At 39.3% G+C, this 24,351-nt stretch overlaps 1 protein-coding gene across 1 annotated transcript; it reads left to right on the top strand.

The window, feature by feature from the left end:
* Positions 1–16,455: 16,455 nt before the first annotated feature.
* Positions 16,456–16,809, top strand: LOC308352750 (S-phase kinase-associated protein 1-like; the record flags this gene model as incomplete). The annotated part of the gene is made up of 1 exon (XM_080819099.1): positions 16,456–16,809. The coding sequence occupies one exon, from the start codon at positions 16,456–16,458 to the stop codon at positions 16,807–16,809; it is 354 nt and encodes a 117-aa protein (XP_080675225.1).
* Positions 16,810–24,351: the final 7,542 nt, after the last annotated feature.

Here is a 24,351-nt window from a genome sequence, read left to right as displayed (position 1 = left end):
GACATAAATAATAGAATTAGCTTTTACTGGAAAACAATTTTTTTAAAAACCAACAGTTCTCATATATCTGCCTTGGAGGTTTTCTTTCTTTCTTTCTTTTTTTTTTTTAAGGGAAGATGATTTCTTGGAATGAGATTTTGTGGTTGGGTATTGAATGTTGTCTTTTTTTAAAAATGTATTTATTTATGTTGATGTATTTACTTTCATTCCAGAGACCTTGGACAGTACCTTCTTTTGCCCCGATGAAGCTGAGACTTTGCTACTCTTTCTGGTTATAATAATAGTAATGGCTAACTTGTTTATAGCACTTACTAATCACTAGACACTGTCCTAAGTATTTTACAAGGAATAATTCATTTAACTCACAACAGTCCTATAAGATGGATATTCTTATTAACTATTTTATTGTTAAGAAATTGGAAGCACAGCAGGAGCAAGGGGCTAGTTCAAGGCCACAGAGCCAGGAAGTGATGCAGCTGGGGCTCGTAGAGGTCAGGATCTCACTACCATGTAGAGCTTCAGGCCTAAAGCAATCAGTTTGGACTACAACGAGGGATGGGGAACCTGTACACTTCTAAGTCAAACCACCCATGTGAAATTCTGGTCCAATCTATAGACCTCTCGGGGCCACATTTTCTATAGCTGTGAAAATGAGAATCCCAATAATTACTTGACCGGTTTAACAGAGTAAAAGGTAATGCATGGGCAAACACTTCTAACAGTTCCATGAGCACAGCGGGTTGTCAGCACACATGAGATTCTGTTTTTTATGAAAAGAAATCTTCAGAACAAGGAGAATCTGCTTTCTCTGGTCCCCATACATCTCTGGCTTCTATTCCCGTCCTCAGAGACCTGTGCTGGAGATGATAACACCATACATGTGACCTTAACTCTCAGGCCCATGGCACTGCACTTCCGTGATGTTTGGAAGAGCTGTCACTCTTAACCACACATATTTTGACTAAGTCTCTAAGATTGCACCTGAAGAAGACAAGAGGGAAGCTCACACCCAAACTGAATTTTCCAGAATTTTTCTATGGCAAGTGGTAGTATGGCAAGGATAATAATTTTAAGTATTGCCTCCCACAGGCCTCAATGAAGCAAAATCAAAAAACATTTAAGCTTTTCTTAAAAGCTGCAGAATAAAGAAGAATTATGGCATAAAGATTCAGGTGCATTCAAGCAGTGAGTCTCCACCATCCCACAGTCCCAGACAAGATAAGCCTTGGTGAGCTCCAAGCCGATGTGGGAGGCATGGGCTTCCCTGGGCCACTGGCTCGCAGCTCACCACTGAAGGCCTCATTCCCTGGCCTCTGCCAGCTGTCCCTCCCCAACATGTTGCCTGTGGACAGCCTGCCCTTGACCCAGACCTTGTCTGTGAGCATGGTAGAAGGAAAGGGCTCGCTCTCTGACCAATAGGACACACCTGTTGGAAACTTGTGTCTGATCGAGGGGGGCTGTGGGCCCCCGCAGGATGGCTGCACTTGCCCTCACTGAGGAGCAGTGCCCTGGAGACAGGTGGAAGGAAAGCATCAGGTTTGGAATACTGAGTCTGCCAGTAACACAGGCCTCCACCAGGTCTGGCCTGTACTACTGTTGTAAGAGCTGACGCTGCGTGGGGCACTATTCTGAGGGTTGCATGGAAGCAGTCATTTATTGTCCACAATGGACCTTATTATCTCTTGTGTTGAAGCAACTGAGACTTTGATTAACTGACTTGCTAGATTTCCACAGCCAGTAGCCCTCTCTCCAGTATTCTCTCTTCTGTTGCCCATCTGCTTCCCACAGTTCCTCGTTTCTGGAGGAAACCAGAGACAGCTCCGTCACACAGCTACTATCAGGGACCTTCAGGATCTAGCTCCTAAATACCCCTTCAGGGTTTACTTTTTTGCCCTTTCCATTCCACACTCAGGATGTGATGAATTGTGTTCGGGTCTTCAAATGTATTATATTTTCTGTTGCCTCAGGACATCTGCATGTGTTTCTTCTGCCTGGAACCACCTTTCTCTCTTATGTGAGGGTAATCACTACTCAGAATTTGGGGTAAACTTTGATCTACTTTTCTACCTGACTAGAGGTAGGTATTTACCACCTATTTGCTATGTAGTACACTCATTTTTGCTTAAAACACATTTTACTTTATTGTATTGACTGATGTCACTTAGTGCCCGCATCTAGATTTAAGGCTCAATGTGGCAAGAATTTGTCCACAGAACATGGAGACAGATATTGAGTGGGTGATCAATAAGATCTTTGATGAATAAGAGATTGACTTGATCTGCTGTCTCATGCACACTACTGTCCCATCTCTAAAAATCCTAAAATTCCTATTGGTAATTATCATCAGTATGACTTAATTAATTCTTTGTTATCTCTCTCTTTGCCTAGCAAGAGCAAAAATCCTTCGATACCAAAATCCTTAGTTCGAAAGAAGTTGTAATGGCAAAGAATGAAAGGAAAGCGTTGGCCTTTCTTTACTTTTTTTTTTTTTTTTAAAGCTTTCTCCTGTTTCCCTCGAAGCCACTGACACATGTATAACCCTGGTCTCTGTAACCTCATAACCCCGGAAACCACACATCATGTGCTTCGGATCTCACATATCACTCGCGCTCAGAGGCAGGGTAAGGATGGAAAAAGCCTTGGTTTCAGGGTAAAACAAACTCAGGCCATATTCCCAGCACAGCCACTCTCTAGATGTATGAATTCCTGCCTGATGTTCAGTCTCTGGGGGTCTCGATTTCCTCCTGTCCGAAATGAAGAAACTAACGTCTACTTCACCAAGGGGTTATGAGGATTTGATGGAGAAACAGATGCCAAGTGCCCGGCTAAGGCCAAGTATATAGCAAACAATCCCCGATGCCCATATTTCACGCTGTCTTCTTTCTTTGTCCTTATCCCAGTGGGTCTGGGAGCAGGAATATTATAGCGTGTGTGTGGGAATGATTAACCTGGGCTTTTCTGGGTCTGTGAATGCCATGAAACTTCATGCAGAGTTGTGTAAGACAGGGAGCTGCATCAGTTTCCTGAGTACCACAAACCTGGTGAATTAAACAACAGAAATTTATTGCCTCATAGTTCTGGGGGCAAGAAGTCCCAAATTAAGGTGTTGGCAGGATTGGTTCCCACTGAGGCCCGTGAGGGAGAAACTCTTCCAAGCCTCTCTCCCAGATTCTGGTGTCTCTAGGTATTCCTTGACTTATAGATGGTGCTGTTGCTGTGTCTTCACATGGATTCCCTCCATATGTGCCTCTGGGTCCAGATTTCCCCTTCATATATGGACATGAGTTATCTTAAATTAGGGCCCAGCATAACGGCCTCAGCTTAAACTTGATCATCTGCAAAGGCCCTATTTCCAAATACAATCACATTCACAGGTCCTGGGGGTTAGGACTCCAATTTATCTCTTTGGAGGAGGCACAATTCAATCTTTAGCAATATCCACAGCTTTAACTGGGTTCTTAAAGAAGTCCACAGCCCTTTAGAGATTAAGAACTAGTGGCTAGAAAATCTGCTTCATGGTTTATCTTGTATCAACTTAACCACCAAGTTTATAAGCTTGACATATGCCAGGGTGTATCTTAGTACTAAATCGTGGAGAAACATCATGATGATTTGGATGGCGTTACTTAGGCATACATTAATGGCAGAGAATATATAAAGTCTCTTTCCACACCAGACTTGATTATGATTGGCAATAACTGCTGTTTGGTTGGAATGCTGATGGCTGTACTAAGAATTCCTTGAGTCTCACACTCAAAAAGTTTACAATCCAGTGGGTGAAATATTTTTACCAAATAACACAAATGAATGTATGATTATAAATTGAGATTAGTTTAGGATACAAAGAAATATGATTTTATTATAGCATATAATTAAGGAATTTGACTTGGCCTGGATGGGTCAGGGCAGGCTTCATGGAGGAAATGGTGCTTTATCTGAATTGTAAAGACCAAGGAAAGTGCACTTTAGAGGAAAAGTATTCCAGACAGAGGAAGAGTATTCCAGGCAGAGGAACAGCATGTACAAAGGCCCTGTGTACAAGGTACATTAGAGGAATTAAAAGCCTGAAAAGGCTGGAACAGAGAGATGGAGGTGGGAAAATGAAGGAATAGTGTGAGATGAGGCTGAAAGCCACTTGGGATCGTGAGGAGTCTGGGAACTTATCCTGGGAGAAGGAGGAAACCATAGAAAGTCTTCTCCATCTTACTCAACCTGTATGTTAAACTGTACTCTTAGCCCCCTATCACTCGTAATTTCTTGAAACTCTTAGCCTGTTTCTTTAAAGATACTAGTCTATTCTGGCACATTCCTATTACTCTGGTTAGCCTTTCAGTGTCATTTTTTCCCTGCCTGCTCCTGAAATGTAGCTTTCCACTCTCTCCCTGAGTGACCTCCTGTTGAATGCTTTCTGCTACCCTCTTCTGCTGCTGCTTTCAAAACATTTCCCTAGACGGAAGTTGCCCTTCCCATCTGCTTACAAACAAAATACTGCACAATTTTGGTCACGTGGATATCAATATGGTCTGTTTGAGAACTATGTATGCTCACTTATTTTTTGAGGATGCTACCAAATCCACATCATTTGGACTATTAACATGGATTTGCCACAGGGCAAAGGGGTATGAGTTACCTTTAGGGAGGCTTGAACAGTGACCGGTGGGGTGCTCTCAGTAAGGCCTCTCCAGTCTCAGTGGAAAGAGTTGATGGGAGGTTTTCCCTTGTGCTCTCTCCTGGCATATGAAACACATGCTTTGAGTTTGCTGAGGTTTCTGCTCATCTTTCCTGAGGGACCCTGACTCAGGGTTACAATCACCCTCTGCTTACGTCCATGTGGGCATGGAGCATCACCCTCACTGAGCTGGTGTGGGAGGAAGCCAGCAGACTGATGCACTTGAAGGTCACTGTGGCAAGGTCTACGTGAGTACTGGAAGCCAAGACCGAATAGGAAGTCTTGCTGGGTCTGCTGCTCAGGGAGTGATGCTCCTAGGATACCTACTGCGGAAGGAAACAGGAGGAATAGGGGAAGAAAGGGAGAGAGGGAGGGAAGAAAACAGGGAGGCTGGAAAAGATTCAAAGTAGTATTTACTGAGCATTGCACAATCCCCTTCCACACATACACTTTCTTTGATCCTCACAAACAGTCTAGAAAGGTAGGTATTTCTTATCTTAATGTTTACAGGCTCAGAACTATAAAATGGGTCTCTTGAGATAAAGAACAAATAACCTGTCAGTTGAGTTGGGAATCAATCATGTTTCTTTCTTTTGTAGTTGATGTGCTTTCAACTGTACCACAAAGCCTAGGTCATGGATTTGGTGAATTAGCAAGAAGGCTGAGTCATACTGGTTTCTGTCACTCCCCTGAGGATTCAGCCACACCATCGGGTTCTCTGAGCTCTTTCCTCAAGACACTTTGTCCTGAACCTATACATTTAAGTTGAACCAACTCAACCAGAAACACAAACCACATGGCTGACAGCAAGTACCGGCAAGCTAGGGACCCGGCGGTTTAATGGAGACAATCACCTCTGTCCCATCTCTGGAATCTGTCCCACTTTGTGCAGTCCCTCTTGATTTCCAGTCAAGTTTTTCCTCCTGGTTTGGCTCAGTTCATACTCTTTGACCCTTGGACTTGTTTTTTACTGGCTGTAACCTAGTACTAATTAAGGATTTGCTTCCTGGGCCGCTCTCTGGCCATATTGGACTTATTTAGGTCCTACCTAAAGGCATAATTCTCATACTTATCTGTCCGGGCTGATACTCCACATGCTTCAGCGCTGAACCCCTTAAAGGCAGGAAAGAACTTACAGAGAACCACAAAGGGAAGATCTTCGAAGGGCCTGAGGCTCTTCCAACAGTAGCCTCCTTAAATAAACTGTACCTGTCCCATAGCAAGAATGTTAAGGCATTTGAAGGGAAGTTCATCTAGCAAAAGCTATCTGCTTTAGACATCATTAGTGGAATACACTGGGCAAATGCTTACTTGCCAGTATAAAGGGTGAATTCCTTTTTACTCAACTCAGTCATTCTATTCTTGGAAACTCCAAAAGGTTTTTTGCAAACCCCCATTAACATTTACTCCCCAGCAGTGAGTTCCTGTGTTGGGTAATCCCAGTGTATGTGTCTCTGGGTTTTTTTTTTTTCCCCCTCCATGCCCAGCATTTTGCCTCCATTCCCTGTGCACTGTGAATTCCCGGAAGGGTTCCATTCTCATAGTCACCTCCAGCCATGGCTTGCAGACGCTGCTGAATTATTCTCTGCCTCTCACTTGCTGTTACTCCTTCTTATCCATGTTTTGGCACTGATTGAGACATGGATCCAACCTTTTCCCCTCATTTCTTTTCTTTTCTTTTTTTTTTTTGGTGGTAACACAAATTTATTATTCTGCCCTTCTGTCCTCAAGTCTCTGCTCCTTCCAGAAGCTCTAAGGAGCAGTCTGTGTCCTTGCCTCTTCCAGTTTAGAGAACTCTCAGGGCTTTTGCTGGCTCATGGCCCCTTCTGCCATCTTCAAAGCCAGCAGTGGCAGATGGAGTCCTTCTTAAATGGCATTTCTCTGACTCTTGCTCTTCTGCATCCCCAAGGCTACTTGTGGTCACACTGGACTTGCCCAGATAACCCAGGAGGATCTCCCATCTCAAGGTCATCTGGTTAACAACCTTACTTCCTCTGTCATGGAATGTAACAGATTCAAAAGGTTCCTGGGATTAGGACACTTTGGGAGAAATGGTTCTGCTCCATCTGTAGGACGTTTGGCACTGGCCTTCTTTGCCACCCTCCCAGTCACCCTCCTTTGCTTCCCATACCTTTCCCCTGTGCATTGCAGGAGCTTTGCCACAGGCCTCCCTGGATCTCTTCTCCCCTTTTGCAATATAGAATTACTTTTCTAAACCATAGACCTTCCTCTGTCCCTTCTAGGCTGAGCCCTGTGACTGGTCAGCCTTGCTGAGCCCTTGGAAGACTGACATAACCTAAAATGGCCATTTTTTAAACATTTATTTATTTATTTATTATTACTTCTTTTTTAAAATTAATTTTTAATTTTTTTTATAAACATATAATGTATTTTTATCCCCAGGGGTACAGGTCTGTGAATCGCCAGGTTTACATATTTCACAGCACTCACCATAGCACATACCCTCCCCAATGTCCATAACCCCACCACCCTCTCCCAAACCCCCTCCCCCCAGCAATCCTCAGTTTGTTTTGTGAGGTTAAGAGTCTCTTATGATTTGTCTCCCTCCTGTTCCCATCTTGTTTCATTTATTCTTTTCCTACCCCCCAACCCCGCCCCCCCATTGCATCTCCACTTCCTCATATCAGGGAGATCATATGATAGTTGTCTTTCTCTGATTGACTTATTTTGCTAAGCATAATACCCCCTAGTTCCATCCACGTCATCACAAATGGCAAGATTTCATTTCTTTTGATGGCTGCTTAGTATTCCATTTTATATATATATATATATATATATATATATATATATATATATACCACATCTTCTTTATCCATTCATCTGTTGATGGACATCTAGATTTTTTCTGTAGTTTTGCTATTGTCCCCCCATTTCCACAAATTATTCAAGCTCTTTACTGCAATTTTAGGCAGATGAAGGAATATACAGAGCACAGAATACAGCCTAAGATCGAACATGAAAACCAAGCGTCTCTTGGAAACTGTCCCACGATGCTTGGCCCTCTCCTTCGGCCACCGTCTCTCCTTCCGTTTCTCCTCACCCCCTTCCTGGAACCCTTTCCTCTTCTAATTGCGAGCGGTTGAGCTCTCCCTTAATTTACTTCCTTTTTCTCCTAACCAGTGCTCTCAGTGACTATCTCAGCTGCTATCCCAAGTGGCCTGTTAAGGTATTCTGCTAAATTACGGCAGCTGTTTCCCTAAGACCCAGCCACTAAGATGATACTTGTCTTTGACAGAATGTAAACACGGAGCCACTCTGGTTACTAGAGCAGTCGGACACCCGTGTGGGTGTAAACGGAGCTCTACCCAACGGCAACGCTCTTTCTCCCTGCTCTGCAGGTGTTTTCGCCTTTTTTTTTTTTTTTTTTTTTTTAAAGAGAGATACTCTGGTCAGAGCACTCATGTCTCGTCTTTCCGCAAGAAGCATATTGAAGTTACTCCGTTTCTTCTTCCAAGTCGCATGGCAAGGAGCAGGGTGGGGACAAACGCACAGCCCGGGGATGCCCCTGGCTGACTCCCGGATGCTCCCTGCACAGAAGTCTAACATCTTCTGGGCTTTGGGGACGAAAAAGAAAATGCCTTAGGGTGCCTGGGTGGCTCAGTGGGTTAAAGCCTCTGCCTTGGCCTCAGGTCATGATCCCAGGGTCCTGGGATGGAGTCCACATCGGCTCTCTGCTCAGCAGGAAGCCTGCTTCCCCCTCTGTCTCTCTGCCTGCCTCTCTGCCTACTTGTGATCTCTGTCTGTCAAATAAATAAATAGGGTCTTTGGAAGAAAATGCCCTAGCTGTCATCCTGGACCTTAAAATTTGTGCAGGGGAGTTTACGAATTCCTTTGCCTGACAAAGCAAAACCAAATCAAGCAGTTATCAAGATTTTTTTTTTTTTTTTCAAATTCTCCACATCAACATTCAAGCCACTCTGTGTCTCTGGAAATTCAGTGGAACCCAGTCGGAGGGAGTCATGAACTTGGAGACTGGAAGGAGGAAAATCAATGGATGTTTTATTGTGGTCACTGTAAGTAATTAAGGAAGCTTTAATAGAATTACATGTGACTTCAGCCACTCACCTGGTTTATGTCTTTCAGTGTTTAAGTTTCTTAAAATTTTTTTCCCTGGAGTGTTCTAAGAAATTGGATCATTATGACTGAGGGGCTTTCTGAATTATGATTATTTCCAAGTCTATCTCTTTCTTTAACTCTTTAGCTCCTTCAAGTGCTAATAAATGTAGATTGAATGATTGAATAAACAAATGGATGTGAGAAAGACAGAAAGAGAGAATGAAATAGGGGACACAGTTGAGAGAGAGACAAAGAGTTGATTAGAGTAATTCTTTTGATGAAAATGTTATTCCTGAGGCATCTGGGTGGCTCAGTTGGTTGAACATGTGACTCTTGATTTCAGCTCAGGTTATGACCTCAGGATCATGAGATCAAGCCCCATTCCAGGCTCCACACCCAGAACAGAGTCTGCTTGAGATTCTCTCCCTCCCACTCCCTCTGCCCCTCCTCCTGTTCGTGCACTCTCTCTCTCTCTCTCAATAAATAAATAAATAAAATCTTAAAAAAATCCATTATGTAGAATAATCAGTATCACCAGATAAAAATGTGACATTTAAGGAGGACATTCAATCCTTTAGTAATGAAAAACAGCTATTGTATTCAAGATGAAATACTGTATCATAAAGCAGCTCGGTATATCTTACTCAGACCATTTGATTAATAACAGAAGCAGCTTTTCTGGTTAAAATCTCAGGGAAAAAGTATGAGGGAGAGCCTAGAAACAAAAATCAATATTTGCTGTCCATTCAAGGCCGGTGCACATATGTTTTTTACTTTTTGTGGGAAAGGGGAAAAATGATTCTGGATGTCGCTACTTCCCATTGCCATGACAACGCTCCCTCAAAGTTCTCACAGTGTAGTAATATTGTTTTAAAGACCCATTGATCAAACACTGTTTTATCTAAAACTAAACTAGAAAGTTTTTTAAGGAGGAAAAAGCCAACTGGTGGTTTTATCCTCATCATTTTCTTTTCCTCCTTTCCCCCTTCCTTTCTTCAGAACTACCAATCAGCATCAGTACAAAAGAACCACGATCTAACCACAGGGTTTGATTCAAGGAAGGCAGAAATTTCAGTTCATAAGCCCCAAAGTAATGAAGTCAGTGATTCAGTTAAGAAAAGGAAAGTAACATTCTCAGGGAGCAAATGTGACCTTCTAATACAGAAGCTGATTTCTGTTCAAGCTGCCCTGAAGCCTTGACAGGGATCAAGAGGAATGATTTCCTGGGTAGCTTCCTGAAGGGCTGTTGCTAGGTGCTTTCTGGTTCCCCGCGCTGGAGTAGTGTCTGTCTTCACAGCCAAAATGAGGCCCATGGCTGCTTTGGAAATGTTTGAGCAGAACCCTGTTTGAGCTGAGCCATGAACTGAGAGGCAGAGCTGGGGCCCCTCTCCACTCAAGCCACATCTGTCTCTGACTATCATGTGTCATGTGTGGGGCTCTCTCTCAGGCTTTGTCTTATACACATGTTAGGACAGATATGAAGCAGTATTAGGATGTCGGAAACCAAGGGATACAGATGGCTGAGTCTTACAGAAGCAAATTACTAAATTTTCATTTCCGAATAATGTTGCAGCAATAATTTCAGCAGCAAGTACTATTTATGGAGCTTTTACTTTGACTCATATATCGTGCCAAAAGTCTACAGCCATCATTATATTAAAATGATCATCATTCCAGAAGGAGTACTACTGTTATCACATTCTGTTATGCAGGTGAGAACCTGAGGTTTACCCAGGTAACTTCTGTACTCAAGTTCATGAGGGTATACTCACGGCAGAGCCATGGTATGAAGCCTGGCCATCTACATAAAAAGCTTGTGTCTTTAACTGCTATGTGATATGACATATTTATTAAAGAGACATATTTAAAAAAATCAGATATGAATACATAAATTTGTGTTCCATAACATTGAAAATTTTGCCCATTGTGTTTTGAGTTGTGCTCGGGCTTAGGACCGACCACCAGCACTGGCCATCAGGGATGGCTCTCAGCCATGCTTTCAGTACCATTTGCAGTCATTCCTGCACCCTTTGCTGCAACCATCCTCCAATGCACATCTTCCTGGAATATAATTTATGCTGTTGTTAAAAGTCTGCCATCTGCCTTAAATGTCCCTCTTCTTCTCCAGCAGCCCCAATCCTGTGGACTCCCTAGGGTCTTGCTCAATAGTCCCCTTTGCCCAGTAACTGGGAAATGGCAGGATGTTGAAGGATGGTTATTGAATTACATCGTGAACCTAGCATGTGTTTTGGGAGAACTGATACTGGTTTGGGTGAAGTTACACTGGTTTAAGGAGTCCTTGTCTTTGCCAAGTGAGGGCAGACAGTTCTAATTTTCAACATCCACTATAATTCTCTAAGAACAGAAGAGGATTTCTCTCTGGGACAGGGAGAGGCAGGGCTGCAAATGCAACAGGAGTCGGTTTCTTTTTATCCAAGAGAGAAGACTGGACTGTGAGGGAGGCCAGCGTGTCCTTCCATATAAAGGGGAAAAGTAGTTTCTCCAAAGGGGCCTGGGTCTTCATGAAATTGTTGATGCTCTGCTCTCTTTTTGCAGTTTAGCTTTATCAGAATGACCTTATAGCTGGTACACTGGGGTTTCTGGACCTTTTGCAAGAAAAAGTAATAAGCATATATATGCATTTGCTTTTTTTTTTTTCTTCAGTCACTGTTGTTGGTTATCACACTAGGTAACTTTTGTGAAGTAATAAACAATCCTTAAATTCCAGTGATTTGGACAAAAAAAATTACTTGTCTCCTGCATTTACACATCATCTTGGCAGCTCTGGTTGTCAGTCTTAGGCTGAAAGAGCAGTCCTTATCTGGGACAAATTATCCTTGAGGCAGATGGAAAGGAGCAAGAAAGTGGTGAGAACAGTCAGTAGCTCTTCAAACTTCTGCTTGAGAGTGGGGTATGCCCCACACACTCACCTACCACACTTACATGGCTGAGCCAACGGTGGTGGAGCATGAATGCTTAGCCCTTTTTTGTAGCTTCCCATCAAATTGCAAAGGGTAGGGATATATGCTCTTGAAAGTAGGGTGAGTGAGTAGTTAATGGTTATACAGTCTGCCAAAGCTACTTAGATATGACTTTTAAGGTTTGTGATATCTAGTGCTAATTGTGATGTCCCTTCAAAATTCGCATGTTGAAGTCCGAACTCCCAGTACCTATGGATATGACTGTATTTCAAGACAGGTCTTTCAGTAAGTAATTAAGTAATTAAGGTTAAATGAGTTCATTGAAGTGTGCCTTAAATCCATAATATGACTCGTGTCCTTAGAAGAAGAGGAGATTAGCACACAGACACACAGAAGAAGACCATGTGAAGACAGCGAGAGGGTGGCCATCTATAAGCCAAGGAGAGAGGCCTCAGGATGAAACCAATCTGCTGACACCTTGATTTTGGACATCTAGCCTCTAGAATTGTAAAAGAATGAACTTTCTGTTGTTTAAGCCACCCAGACTGTGGCACTTTGTTGTAGCATCAGTAGAAAACACTGATGAACATATTAGCATATTTAATGACATTGATATTTCCTGTTTTTATTTTATTCAACTAACACCTATAATAATAGTCTCTAATAAATATTAAGTATTTACTATGTATTAAGGATAGCATCAACCAATCTACATATATTATCTGTTTTAGTCTTTCAAAACAATTCTGTGATATAGATACTAATATTATCCACACTTTGTATATGAAAACATGTTATCAGTATGGGTGGGAGGGTTTTAGAAACTTGCGCAAGTCTGTCCCCAAGTGGAGAGCTATGATCTCATTCTACGTCATCTGATTACAGAACCAGCTTCCTACTACTGCCATCAGGGGACATTAGGACATTTCATAGCATTATTAATCTCAATAAAGTTAAGGGATTATAAAAATGTGAGTGAACCACAATGTGTGTCTTGAGGAGTTCACATTCCAGATAACAAAACAAGAGAAGAAAATAACTATAATCCTAGGGAGGATAAGATAAATGTTATGTGAAAGGTCCTGTCCAGAATTGTTATTTATCACTTGGATGAAGAAATTGATGGCACGATAATAAATGTTGCTGATGATGTAGCTGGAAGGGGCAGTATATTACTTGGATAATAGACTTGAAATTTTAGAAAGAAGATCAAAGAAAACCGTTGTGTCAGAGTGGAATGATTGGCCAAATCTAAAGAAATGATGTACAATGAATAAATAAAATGAACTTCTAAGTCCAAAAAACAGCTGGATCAGAACAAAAAAAGTGAATGTAGACTGTTAAGCATGCAAAGGGCATTTTAGCTTTACTAGCCAGCTGTGTCACTCATTGTGGACTAAATCACTGAACAGACATTAACAGAGAGCCTCCTCTGTGTTTGGAACCAGAGATGGAAGGATGAGCACGTGGAACTCGACACTCTCAGGGTGTCCTCCGTCCAGTAGAGATAGGAACATAAGTATATCATTATAGAAGAATCTGATAAGATGCTTTTAAATGAGTCTGAATACAGAAAGAGAGTAAATAACTTTCATAGGGTCAGTGGAGGAAGGTTGAGATGACATTTGAAGTTGCGATGGGAAGAAGGAGCTTGCAGAGAAGAGAGTTCATGACAATCCAGGCGGAAGGACTAGTAAATAAAAATTCAACAGTATGAAAAAGCTGGGGCCCCTGGGTGGCTCAGTTGTTAAGTGTCTTCCTTTGGCTCAGGTCATGATCCCAGGGTCCTGAGATCGAGACCCTGGATCAGCATTTGGCGCGCTGCTCAGTGTTCGGCTCCCTGCGCAGTGGGAGGCCTGCTTCTCCTTCTCCCACTCCCCCTGCTTGTGTTCCCTCTCTCACTGTGTCTCTCTCTGTCAAATAAATAAGTAAAATCTTAAAAAAAAACAATATGAAAAAGTTCAGGTTTGGAAAGCTTAAGTACGGGTTTAATCATGGGCTGAGACATATGATGATGCTGAAAAATTGGGCTGGGAATGGATTTTGAAAGACGGTGTAGTCATTAATACAAAGTTTGACCTCTCTAGTATGTTATGGCAGGGTGATACAAATTTCTAGAGTAGTAACATCACATTAGATTTTTTGGAAGATGATGTTGTAACTCATGCAGAAAAAAGTTGAGAGGATAGAATGGTTTCAGTGACATCAGTTAAGAGCTGGTTGTAATTCTCTGAATAAGGAAAGTTGAAGCCTGTCCTAAGCATGTTCTACTAATATTCATACTAATGTAATGGGAGTGGGTTTTTCCCTCATCTGGGCTTGAAATAAAATTTTGAGCTATTTTTCCTACCCAGTTTCACCCAAGTTAAGGTGCTCATTCCTCATATACCACCACAGTTCATTCAGATGTCCAGGTTTCCACATTCTTTTAAGGAGCCTTAGAAAGTTCTAGACTATTAAAAAAGAAATGCAGCAGAGTTAAAATAGGCTGAGTAAAACAGGATATACATGGGTGACACTCCTATTAGGAGATACACAGGACAGAGAGTGAGGTGCAAACAGCTTTCAGTGGGAGACCTTCATATCAACAATGCTCCCAGGCAGGATGACATGCAGTGCTCTGTTGAATGATGACGGATGGCTCTCAGCATTGGCTTGGCTCCATTACCTGTTCTTGAATTTGCCATAATGGTCTTTCTTCCAGTAGAGGGTGAGTTCTTCTAAACATGATCTCTGCTCTTCTCTCTGTGATCTCTCCAGGTTGTTTAGAAGGTCACCATGACCTCCATCTTTGTCAGGTTCTCAATTTTCCTATCTACTCCATGAGAAACTGCAGTCCTAATTTATTATTTATAAGCTAATTTTATAACTTAATCTTTTAAATCTTTGTGGTTTTGGTTTTCAAAAATTATTCCCTTGAAAAGCTTGTTCCTTAAAAATCAAGAGCTTTCAAAACTATCGTCTTCAAAATATTTCACTGTTTTTCTTTATGTTGAAACAAAACTCTCCTTAAACTCCCCTCTTCTTATTTCCCTTAAACTAAAGGGTATCTCTGACAGGTTGGGTCCCTATATAGGAACATACTGGATCAGGCAAGTACTGAAAAGAAAAACATATTAATCAATTTTTTTCAAAATAAAATTTTATTAAAATAATTGTTTTTAAATCTAGCTAAAATGTATGATATTGTAGAAAAAGAAATTTCCCAAAATTGACCCAAGAAGAAACACAAATTAGAATAGGCTAATAACCAAAAAAAAAAAAAAAAAGAATAGGCTAATAACCATAGGAAAAAAAAATTGAAAAGGATGTTAAAGTGCTAAGTACTAAACTATCTTAAAACAAAGATGCCAAGTTTTATGTGGGATGCCTTCAAGGATCTTATATAAATCCTATAATTTAAAAAAATGTTCTGAAGGATTGGTTTTCCAAATGTCTAGGTGCAAGAATCACTTGGGGAGTTTAGTAAACATAAAGAATCCTGTTTTCCCATCCTCATCTTCTTTTTGAAACTTTGATGCAGTAGTTACAGGACAGGGCCCAGGAATCTGAATTTTAAACAAACAGGTACTTGGAGACCCATGCTATCCTTTGAGAAACCCATTTAAAGTTATGGTCTTTAATATGAACTAAGCGTGAAAAATCCAATGGGATAAGGAAAAAAAATTACCACCTCTATATATTTTTTTTCCTAATCAAAGAAATATTTTATAGTATTTGTTTTCCTGATTGACCTGGCACCCTCTCTGAGTTTGTAGATCAGGTTGCCAAACTACACACGTGGCCCAGCACAAAAAGGTCCTTGGAGAAAAATGTGGGTGCCACCTGGCCCCCTTAAATGTCACATTTGCCCTTACATACTGCATTGCAATTGTCATGGTTACATTATATACATTATATATGTCAGTAAATGAATCCCTACAAAATTGACAAATGGCATGATTATATTCCTGAGTAGAAGCCACGGATGGAGGAGAACATTCCTAAGAAGATAATAAGACTTCATCAATGTATTATAAGACAAAAATAAAAAAATGATCTAATCAGATATGAAAAATATCAGCCCAAATAATGTTAAATGATAAAAAAAATGTTACTGGTGACTAGGAGTCTACACGTGGTATGGACAACATATGGACAACAAATCTTATTTCCAAGTGTACATTGTACCTTGTGTGTTAACTAATGAAAGGATGAGATTATCAGGATACAGGACATTTAAAATCTAAGCATCTAGAATATTATTAATAATTTCAGGTATATATATAACTTACAGATAAATGAAAATACATTTTCATCCCATTTTTCTTTTTCGGCTGATAAAAGCACATCATCAAAAATGTTAGAGCTCTTCTTCAATCAGGGCTATTCCAACTGTGGTCCATGGGCAGAGAGCAGTCATGAGCTATGTGTTACAGGTTCATGATAAATATGGCAATTGAGAGTCAGTGTCCAGAATCTTTTATAGTAATTTGACAGAGTAATTTTATGTCTGTTAAATCTAATGATGAATAAATTAACTTGCATTTTGATTTGTTTTTGTTTTTTTATTTTACTTTTCTAATAATTCCCTTTTATTTTGTTTTAATAAAAGCAGAAGTGCATGAGTAGTGGCCTTGTTCTCTGCCTTTCTCCTCTTGTCACAGAGGCCGCTCTGTTCTTGTCAGCCTCCAATCTGCAGTCCACCTGAGACTGAGGACCACGCCTTCAATTAAATTGCAGTGTTCCAATAGAGAGATATTTGGAGTTGACGTTGAAATTGCCAAACAGTCTGTGACTATCAAGACCATGTTGGAAGATTTGGGAATGGATGATGAAGGAGATAATGACCCAGTTCTTCTACCAAATGTTAAGGCAGCAATATTAAAAAAGGTCATTCAGTGGTGCACCCACCACAAGCATGACCCCCCTCCTCCCAAGGATGATGAGAACAATGAAAAGTGGACAGATGATATCCCTGTTTGGGACCAAGAATTCCTGAAAGTTGACCAAGGAACACTTTTTGAACTTATTCTGGCTGTGAACTACTTAGACATCAAAGGTTTGCTTGATGTTACATGCAAGGCTGTTGTCAATATGATCAAGGGGAAATCTGAGGAGATCTGCAAGAGCTTCAATATCAAAAATGATTTTACTGAATAAGAGGAAGCCCAGGTATGTAAAGAGAACCAGTGGTGTGAAGAGAAGTGAAATGTCATGCCTGACACTAACACTGTAAGGATTGTTCCAAATACTAGTTGTACTGCTCTGTTTATGATGGTTAATATTAGACACACAACAGACAAATGACAGCAGGAAATCAGTTGGTTAAGCAGAATATTGTCCTCCTTGCATGTAGAGTTTGAGTACAGATTCCAAACTTATGGGTGAGTTTCTTCTAGTATGATCAAGTTTTTTTTTTTTTTTCTTTGCTCTAAATAAATCTGAACTGTGGGGTCTCCATAGAAGGTGGTATTTTGGGCTTTCCCTTTCTTTGTAAAGTGATTTCTGCCTGGTTTATTGTCTAGTTAACTTTAGTTTAATGATCTTTTGAAAGTTGGCATTGTAAATAAAACAAATTAAAAAAAAAGCAGAAGTGCATGATGGATTAGAAAGTAGGGAAAATAAAGGCTTTTAACCACAAATCATCTGAAAAACACTGTTATAGAATATAGAAAAACATGTATAGTATAGTATAGAAAAATAGTAGAGAAAAACTATCCTAACATTTTTTAACATTAGCATTGTCCTGATACTAAAACCTGACAAATATCTACAGAAAGAAATATACAGTGGAATATGATGCAGCTATAAAAATGATGAGATTGTGTCATTTGTGACAACATGGCTGGATTTAGAGGGTATTATACTAGATGAAATAAGTCAGACTGAGAGAGACAAATACAATATGACTTCACTCATATGTGGAATCAGAAAAAAATGAATAAACATAAAGCAGAATCAGATCTATAAATAAAGAGAACAAACTGATGATTGCCAGAGGCAGGGGGGTGGAGGGATGGGCAAAATGGATGAAGGAGAGTGGGAGATATAGGCTTCCAGTTATGGAATGAAATAGTCACGGGAATAAAAGGTGCAGAATAGGGAACATAGTCAATGATATTGTAATAGCATTTTATGGTGACAGTTGGTAGCTAAAATTATGTATATTTGTCAAATCACTATGTTATACACCTGAAACTAATGTAACATTGTGGGTCAACTACCCTCAAAGAAAAAATTTTAAAAAGAAATACACAAATTAATCTCAATTATAAGTAAAATATTAGCAAATCAATCTAGATTCAAATTAAAATACTAATATACCATGACCAAGTAAATTTTTTCTCTTTATGTTTTGAATTATAAAGATGGTTCAATATTATAAAATTCATTAAGATATATTGTTATACCAATTGTTATATTAATAAATACATGAAAATTATTTTATCAACAAAGCAGGTTATTAAACAGTAATGAGCATAATTTTTCATAATTATATATCTAAATATATTTACTTATATGAACGAGTAGAAAACATCTGGGACATTATGGGACATTATAAATCAAAATGTGTGTGGGGGTTATTTTTGTTTTGTTTTGTTTTGGTTCACATTTCTTCTCTTTCCCCTCTTATCAGATTTATTGAGGTATAATTGACATACAACAATGTGTACAACATGATGATTTGATATACACATACGTGAAATTATTACCACAGTAAGGTGTCAACACATCTATCACTTCACAGTTACCTTTTCTGTGTGTGCATATGGTGAGAACATGTAAGATCTACTCTTTTAATAACTTTCATAGTATGGTTAACTATAGTCACCATGTTGTAAATTAGATCCATAGAACTTACCATCTTATAACTGGAAATTTTGCACCCCTTGACCAAAATATCCCCATTTCCTCTAATCCCAGCCCTTCAAAATTGCCAATCAACTCTTCTTTCTATGAGTTTGGCTTTTTTAGATTCCACATGTAAGTGAGATCACATAGTATTTATTTTTCTCCATCTGACTTATTTTATGTGACCATGATCCCCTCAAAGTTCATCCTTGTCACAAATGGCAGAATTTTTTATTTTTTATGGCCAAATAATATTCCTGTGTGTGTGTGTGTGTGTGTGTGTGTGTGTGTGCACATCTTCTTTATCCATTCCTCTATTGATGTACATTTAGGTTGCTTCCATGTCTTGGCTAATATGAAGAATGCTGCAATAAACATGGGAGTACAGCTTCTGTTTGACAAAAAGATTTCATTCCTTCAGATATATACCCAAAAGTAGGAATGTGAGATCATATGTAGTTCTATTTTTAATTTTTTGAGAACCTTTCTATAGTGGCTCTACTAATTTACATTCTCACAGCAATGCACAAGGGTTCCCTAGTGTATCTTCACTACATTTGTTATCTCTTGTCTTTTTGATAAATTGCCATTCTAAAGATGTGAGATGATACCTCATTATAGTTTTGATTTGCATTTACCTGATGATGAGTTATGTTGAGCATCTTTTTATGTACTTGTTGGCAATTTGTATGTCTTCTTTGGAAAGCTATCTATTCAGAACTCTTGCTCACTTTTAATTTTTAATTTTTAATTGGATTATTATTATTATTATTATACTGCTGAGTTGTATGAGTTGTATGAATTCCTTATATATTTTGGATATTAATCTCTTATCAGATACATGGTTTGCAAGTATTTTCTCCCATTCTGTAAGTTGTCTTTCTGTTTTGTTATTGGTTTCCTTTGTTGTGCAGAACCTTTTAATTTGACATAGTCCTACTTTCTCTTTTTGCTTTTGTTGCTGTGCGGTTGATGTAATATCCAAAAATCATTGCCAAGACCAATGTCAGAGTTTTTCCTTGTTTTCTTCTAGGAACTATATAGTTTTCAAGTTCGTTAACTTCATTTGAAGTTATTTTATTTTTGTGAGTGGTATAAGATAACCAATTTCATTTTCTTGCATGTGAATATCCAGTTTTTTCACCACTTTATTGAAGAGACTATCCTTTCCCTATGGTATATTCATGACCTCTTGGCTGTAATTCAATTGGCCATACATCCATGGGTTTATTTCTGGGCTATCTATTCTGTTCCATCAATCTATGTGTCTGTTTTTATATCCATACCAAACAGTTTTGATTACTCTAATGCCATAATAATATGATTTATAATACAGTGTAAAATCTAAAAGTGTGGTGCTTTCAGCTTGGTTCTTCTTTCTCAAGATTGCTTTGGAGTTCCATACACATTTCAGGGTTGGTTTTTTTTTCCTTTTTCTGTGGAAAAATGACACTGGGAATTTGGTAAGAATTGCACTGAGTCTAGATGTCTTTGAATAGTTTGTGTATATTTACAATATTAATTCTTCTGATCCATGAATGTGGTATATCTTCCCATTTGTTTGTGTCATCTTCAATTTCTACTATAAAGTCACATAGTTTTCAGTATACAGATCTTTCATCTCCTTGGTTTAATTTATTCCTAAGTATTTTATTTTTTTTGATAATATTGTGAATGAGATTGCTTCCTTATTTCTTAATGAGATATTTCACTGATAGTGTATAGAAATGCAACTGATTTATATATATTGATTTTGAATCCTACAACTTTACTAAATTTGTTTATTAGTTCTAACGGTTGTTTTGGTGGAATCTAAGATCTTATATATATAAGATCATGTCATCTGCAACCAGAGACAATTTTAGTTCTTCCTTTATGATTAGGATGCCTTTTATTTATTTACTTTTTCTTGTCTAATTTTTCTGGCTAGAAGATTCAGAAACATTATATAAAAATGTTTACAGTGTTTGTTTCTGTTTTGATTCACATTTTTGATAGCTATTTTCTAAACTTTCTGAAATAAACATAATTTTATGTAATAAGTAAAAAATAGTAATTACAAACATATAGCTTTGCACGTGTATGGAATTAAAGTTCCTATGAAACATGTAAAGAATTAATGTTACTCACTTGGAAGCCTATGCATATCCATCAACTTGCTTTATGTATGTATGTATGTATGTATATATGTATGCATTCATTCACTCATTCATTCATTCATTCATTTTTCTCTCATGTTTTCTATCTTTATTCTTTCATACAGAATTTTGGGAGAAACTCTGAGATTGATTTTTCCGTTCTTAGAGTCACTCTACCACTATCTCCATTTTCTTAGAAAAGAGAAAGTATGTATAAATCCAGATTTAGTTTTTAGAAGAAAACGCTACTGTCCTGGAGATTAATCTGGTTTTATACATAAATTTTCTTCCTTAATATTTTGGGGAGTGGATGGGAGATAGAGGTCTACTTGGGTTTTAAGGGGTCTGTTACAAATTCCCGAGATCTGGCCCCTTTTCTGCCATTGAAGTCCTTGGAACACTCTAGTATCATTATAATAAATCTCACTTTTCACTTGTTACTTCTTCTTCCTTTTTTTTTTTTTTTTTTTTGTACTATGCAACACACTTTGGGAAATGGCTGCACTAAGTTTCCTATCTCGCTCCTCCTAAGTGTCTCTGCTTTTTTTTTTTTTTAAAGATTTTATTTATTTATTTGACAGACAGAGATCACAAGTAGGCATAGAGGCAGGCAGAGAGAGAGGAAGGGAAGCAGGCTCCCTGCTGAGCAGAGAGCCTGACACAGGGCTCCATCCCAGGACCCTGGGATCATGACCTGAGCTGAAGGCAGAGGCTTTAACCCACTGAGCCACCCAGGCGCCCCTTCTTCTTCTTCTTTTTTTTTTTTTTAAATATTTTATTTATTTATTTATTTGACAGACAGCGATCACAAGTAGGCATAGAGGCAGGCAGAGAGAAAGGGGGAAACAGGCTCCCCGCTGAGCAGAGAGCCTGACACAGGGCTGGATCCCAGGACCCTGAGATCATGACCTGAGCCAAAGGCAGAGGCTTAACCCACTGTGCCACCCAGGTGCCCCTCACTTGTTACTTCTTAATTAAAAAGGTTTAGTCAAAGTTTCCTGCACCCATTATCTTGTTCCATAGCCTCATGCTTTGTTTTATTTTTTAAAAAGATTTTATTTATTTATTTATTTATTTGATGAGAGAGACAAAGAGAGAGAGGGAACACAAGTGGGGGGGGGGTGGGAGAGGGAGAAGCAGGCTTCCTGTTGAGCAGGGAGCCCGATGCAGGCCTCAATCCCAAGACCCTGGATCATGATCTGAGCCGAAGGCAACCGCTTAACGATTGAGCCACCCAGGAGCCCTCATGCTTTGTTTTATATAAACCTTTTCTTTTAGAATGATTTTATATTTACAGAAACCTGGCAAAAAAAGATCAGAGTTCTCATATAATGAGCCTCCAGTTTCCTCTTTTGTTAATATCTTATGTTACTATGGAACATTTGTCACACATAGTGAGCTATTACTGATACATTATTACTAACAAAAACCCATATTCCAGTCATATTCCCGTAGTTTTTAGCTAATATTTTTCTTCTGTTCTAGATTCCATCTAGGATACCACATTACATTTAGTCATCCTGTCTCCTTATGCTCCTCCAGGCAGTTTCTCAGAGTTTCCTAGTCCTTGATAGTTTTCAGGAGTACTGGCCAGTTGTTTTATAGAATGTCCCTGAAATTGGGATTGTCTAATGTTTTCTTCTTAGTTAGACTGAGGGTTTGAAATTTTGGGAAGACCACATTAAACTGCCATTCTCACAACATTATATCAAAGGTACATACTATCAACATAACTTAGCACTGACGGTGATGTCAGCTTGTTTTAGTAGTAATTTGCTCAAGGGCTCATTTGAGTTTCATTTTCAGGAATGAGTAGTTTGTAGTTGACAAAAAAAGGGGAAACCACTTTAGCGTCTCTTGAATTGCTGTTTTCAATGTAATCACATAATAAGGACTAACTTTTGTTCTCTGAAAATCACTGAGTTTTTTTACTTCCCTAAATACATAAGTAGCCCTGCTTATGTGCCAGGTAAAAGCATCTAGCTGGGCCAGTCTTCTTCCTTTGAAATTTTCTTCCTCCTACCAGCTCCCTGGTCACTTGCTGGTGATATCACAATGAATATAAAAGAGGGAATCTTTGCCATTAAAGGGCATACATATATCCATATGTACATATATATAATAAACACCAGACTGCAAAAAAAGGGATAAACAGTAAGAGGATAGAGGGTGTACTAATTAATCTTCATGCACCCTTGTTTCTAGATCTTCTTATATCTGGATACTTCTGCCCCTCTTTTTCTCTGGTCATGAAAAGCTAACTCCCCTGCTCTTTAGGGATATATCATTGAGTTCCTATATGGCTGGGCAAGAAAACAGAGCCCATGTCCTGTAGTGCCGCACTTCATCTAAATATAAAAGTGAGTAGAGATGAGGAACTGATGGGGGCATTTACAGATTACTATCAGCTCTAGGGGCTCAACAAATTTGGAAGTGGTGTGGCATAGTCTAGGAGATAGATGACATCTCAAGAACAAAGGAAATGACATCTAAGGAGACATACAAGGTTTCTTTCCTTCTTTCTTTTTTCTTTTTTTTTTTTTTTTTTTTAAGATTTTACTTATTAATTTGAGAAAGGGGAGAGTGAGAGAGAGCATGGGAGCTGAGAAGGTCAGAAGGAGAAACAGACTCCCCATGGAGCTGGGAGCCCGATGCGGGACTTGATTCTGGGACTCTGAGATCATGACCTGAGCTGAAGGCAGTCACTTAACCAAATGAGCCACTCAGGCACCCGACACATACAAGGTTTATGTTCAGTATAGAAGGCTCTCTACAGAGGTGCCATTTAAGTTGAAGTCTCACTGAATTGAGAGAAGAAGTCATTCAAATAACTGAGTGATGAGTATTCCAGACTGAGGAAACCATAAGTGTGAAAGAAAGTTTGAGGAACAGTAAGAAATCTAGTGTAGTTGTATGAAGTGACTGAGGGGGTAGTGGCAGGAGATAAGGTTGAAGAAAGATGCACAGAACCTCTTGGGCTATTTTAGAGACTTCAAATAAGTATGGTTGAGGGGCATCTGGGTGGCTCAGTTGGTTGAGCATCTGACTCTTGATTTCAACTCTGGCCATCATCTCAGGGTTGTAAGATTGAGCCGCATGTCAGACTCTGTGCTCAGTTGAGAGTCTGCTTGTTCCTCTCCCTCTGCTCATCTCTTTACCCTCTCTGATAAATAAATGGATAAAAGCTTTAAAAAAATATGGGTGAGGTGAGAAGCATTTCAAAACTTTAAAATTTGCCATTTGGGAGTGATAAACTATGATTTGAATTTTAAAGGGATGACAGATATCTATGTGGGAAATAGACTGTCAAAGACAGAGATGGAGATCCAGAGATCTAAGTCACTCCTAGAATAGATGAATCATGATGGAGAGTTGCACCACGGTTACAAGTGCTTGGAGGGCCTGATGGGTCAGATTTGGAAAATTTATTAAAGGTGGAGCTTATAGGATTTGTTGGTAGATTGGAGAGAAATTGTGAAGTTAAGGATGGCTATGATTTTGGCTTGAACAATTAGAAAACTGGAGTTGATATTTATTGAAATGAGGAAGACTGTGGGAAGGACTTGGGTCAGAAGTGAGAGTTCTATTTTGGACGTGTTGGGATGCATTTAGTATATCAAATAGACTTGGAGAATATGCAGCTGAGTATTTGAATTGGTAGTTGAATGGAGTCATTAGGGAAGAAGATAAAATGGGATTTGATGCTGTATCT

The sequence above is a fragment of the Martes martes genome (genome assembly GCF_963455335.1).
Source record: "Martes martes genome assembly, chromosome: 11".
Taxonomy (NCBI): Eukaryota; Metazoa; Chordata; class Mammalia; order Carnivora; family Mustelidae; genus Martes; species Martes martes.
Note: the sequence above shows the minus strand (reverse complement) of the source record. Positions and strands in the feature narration are given on the sequence as shown.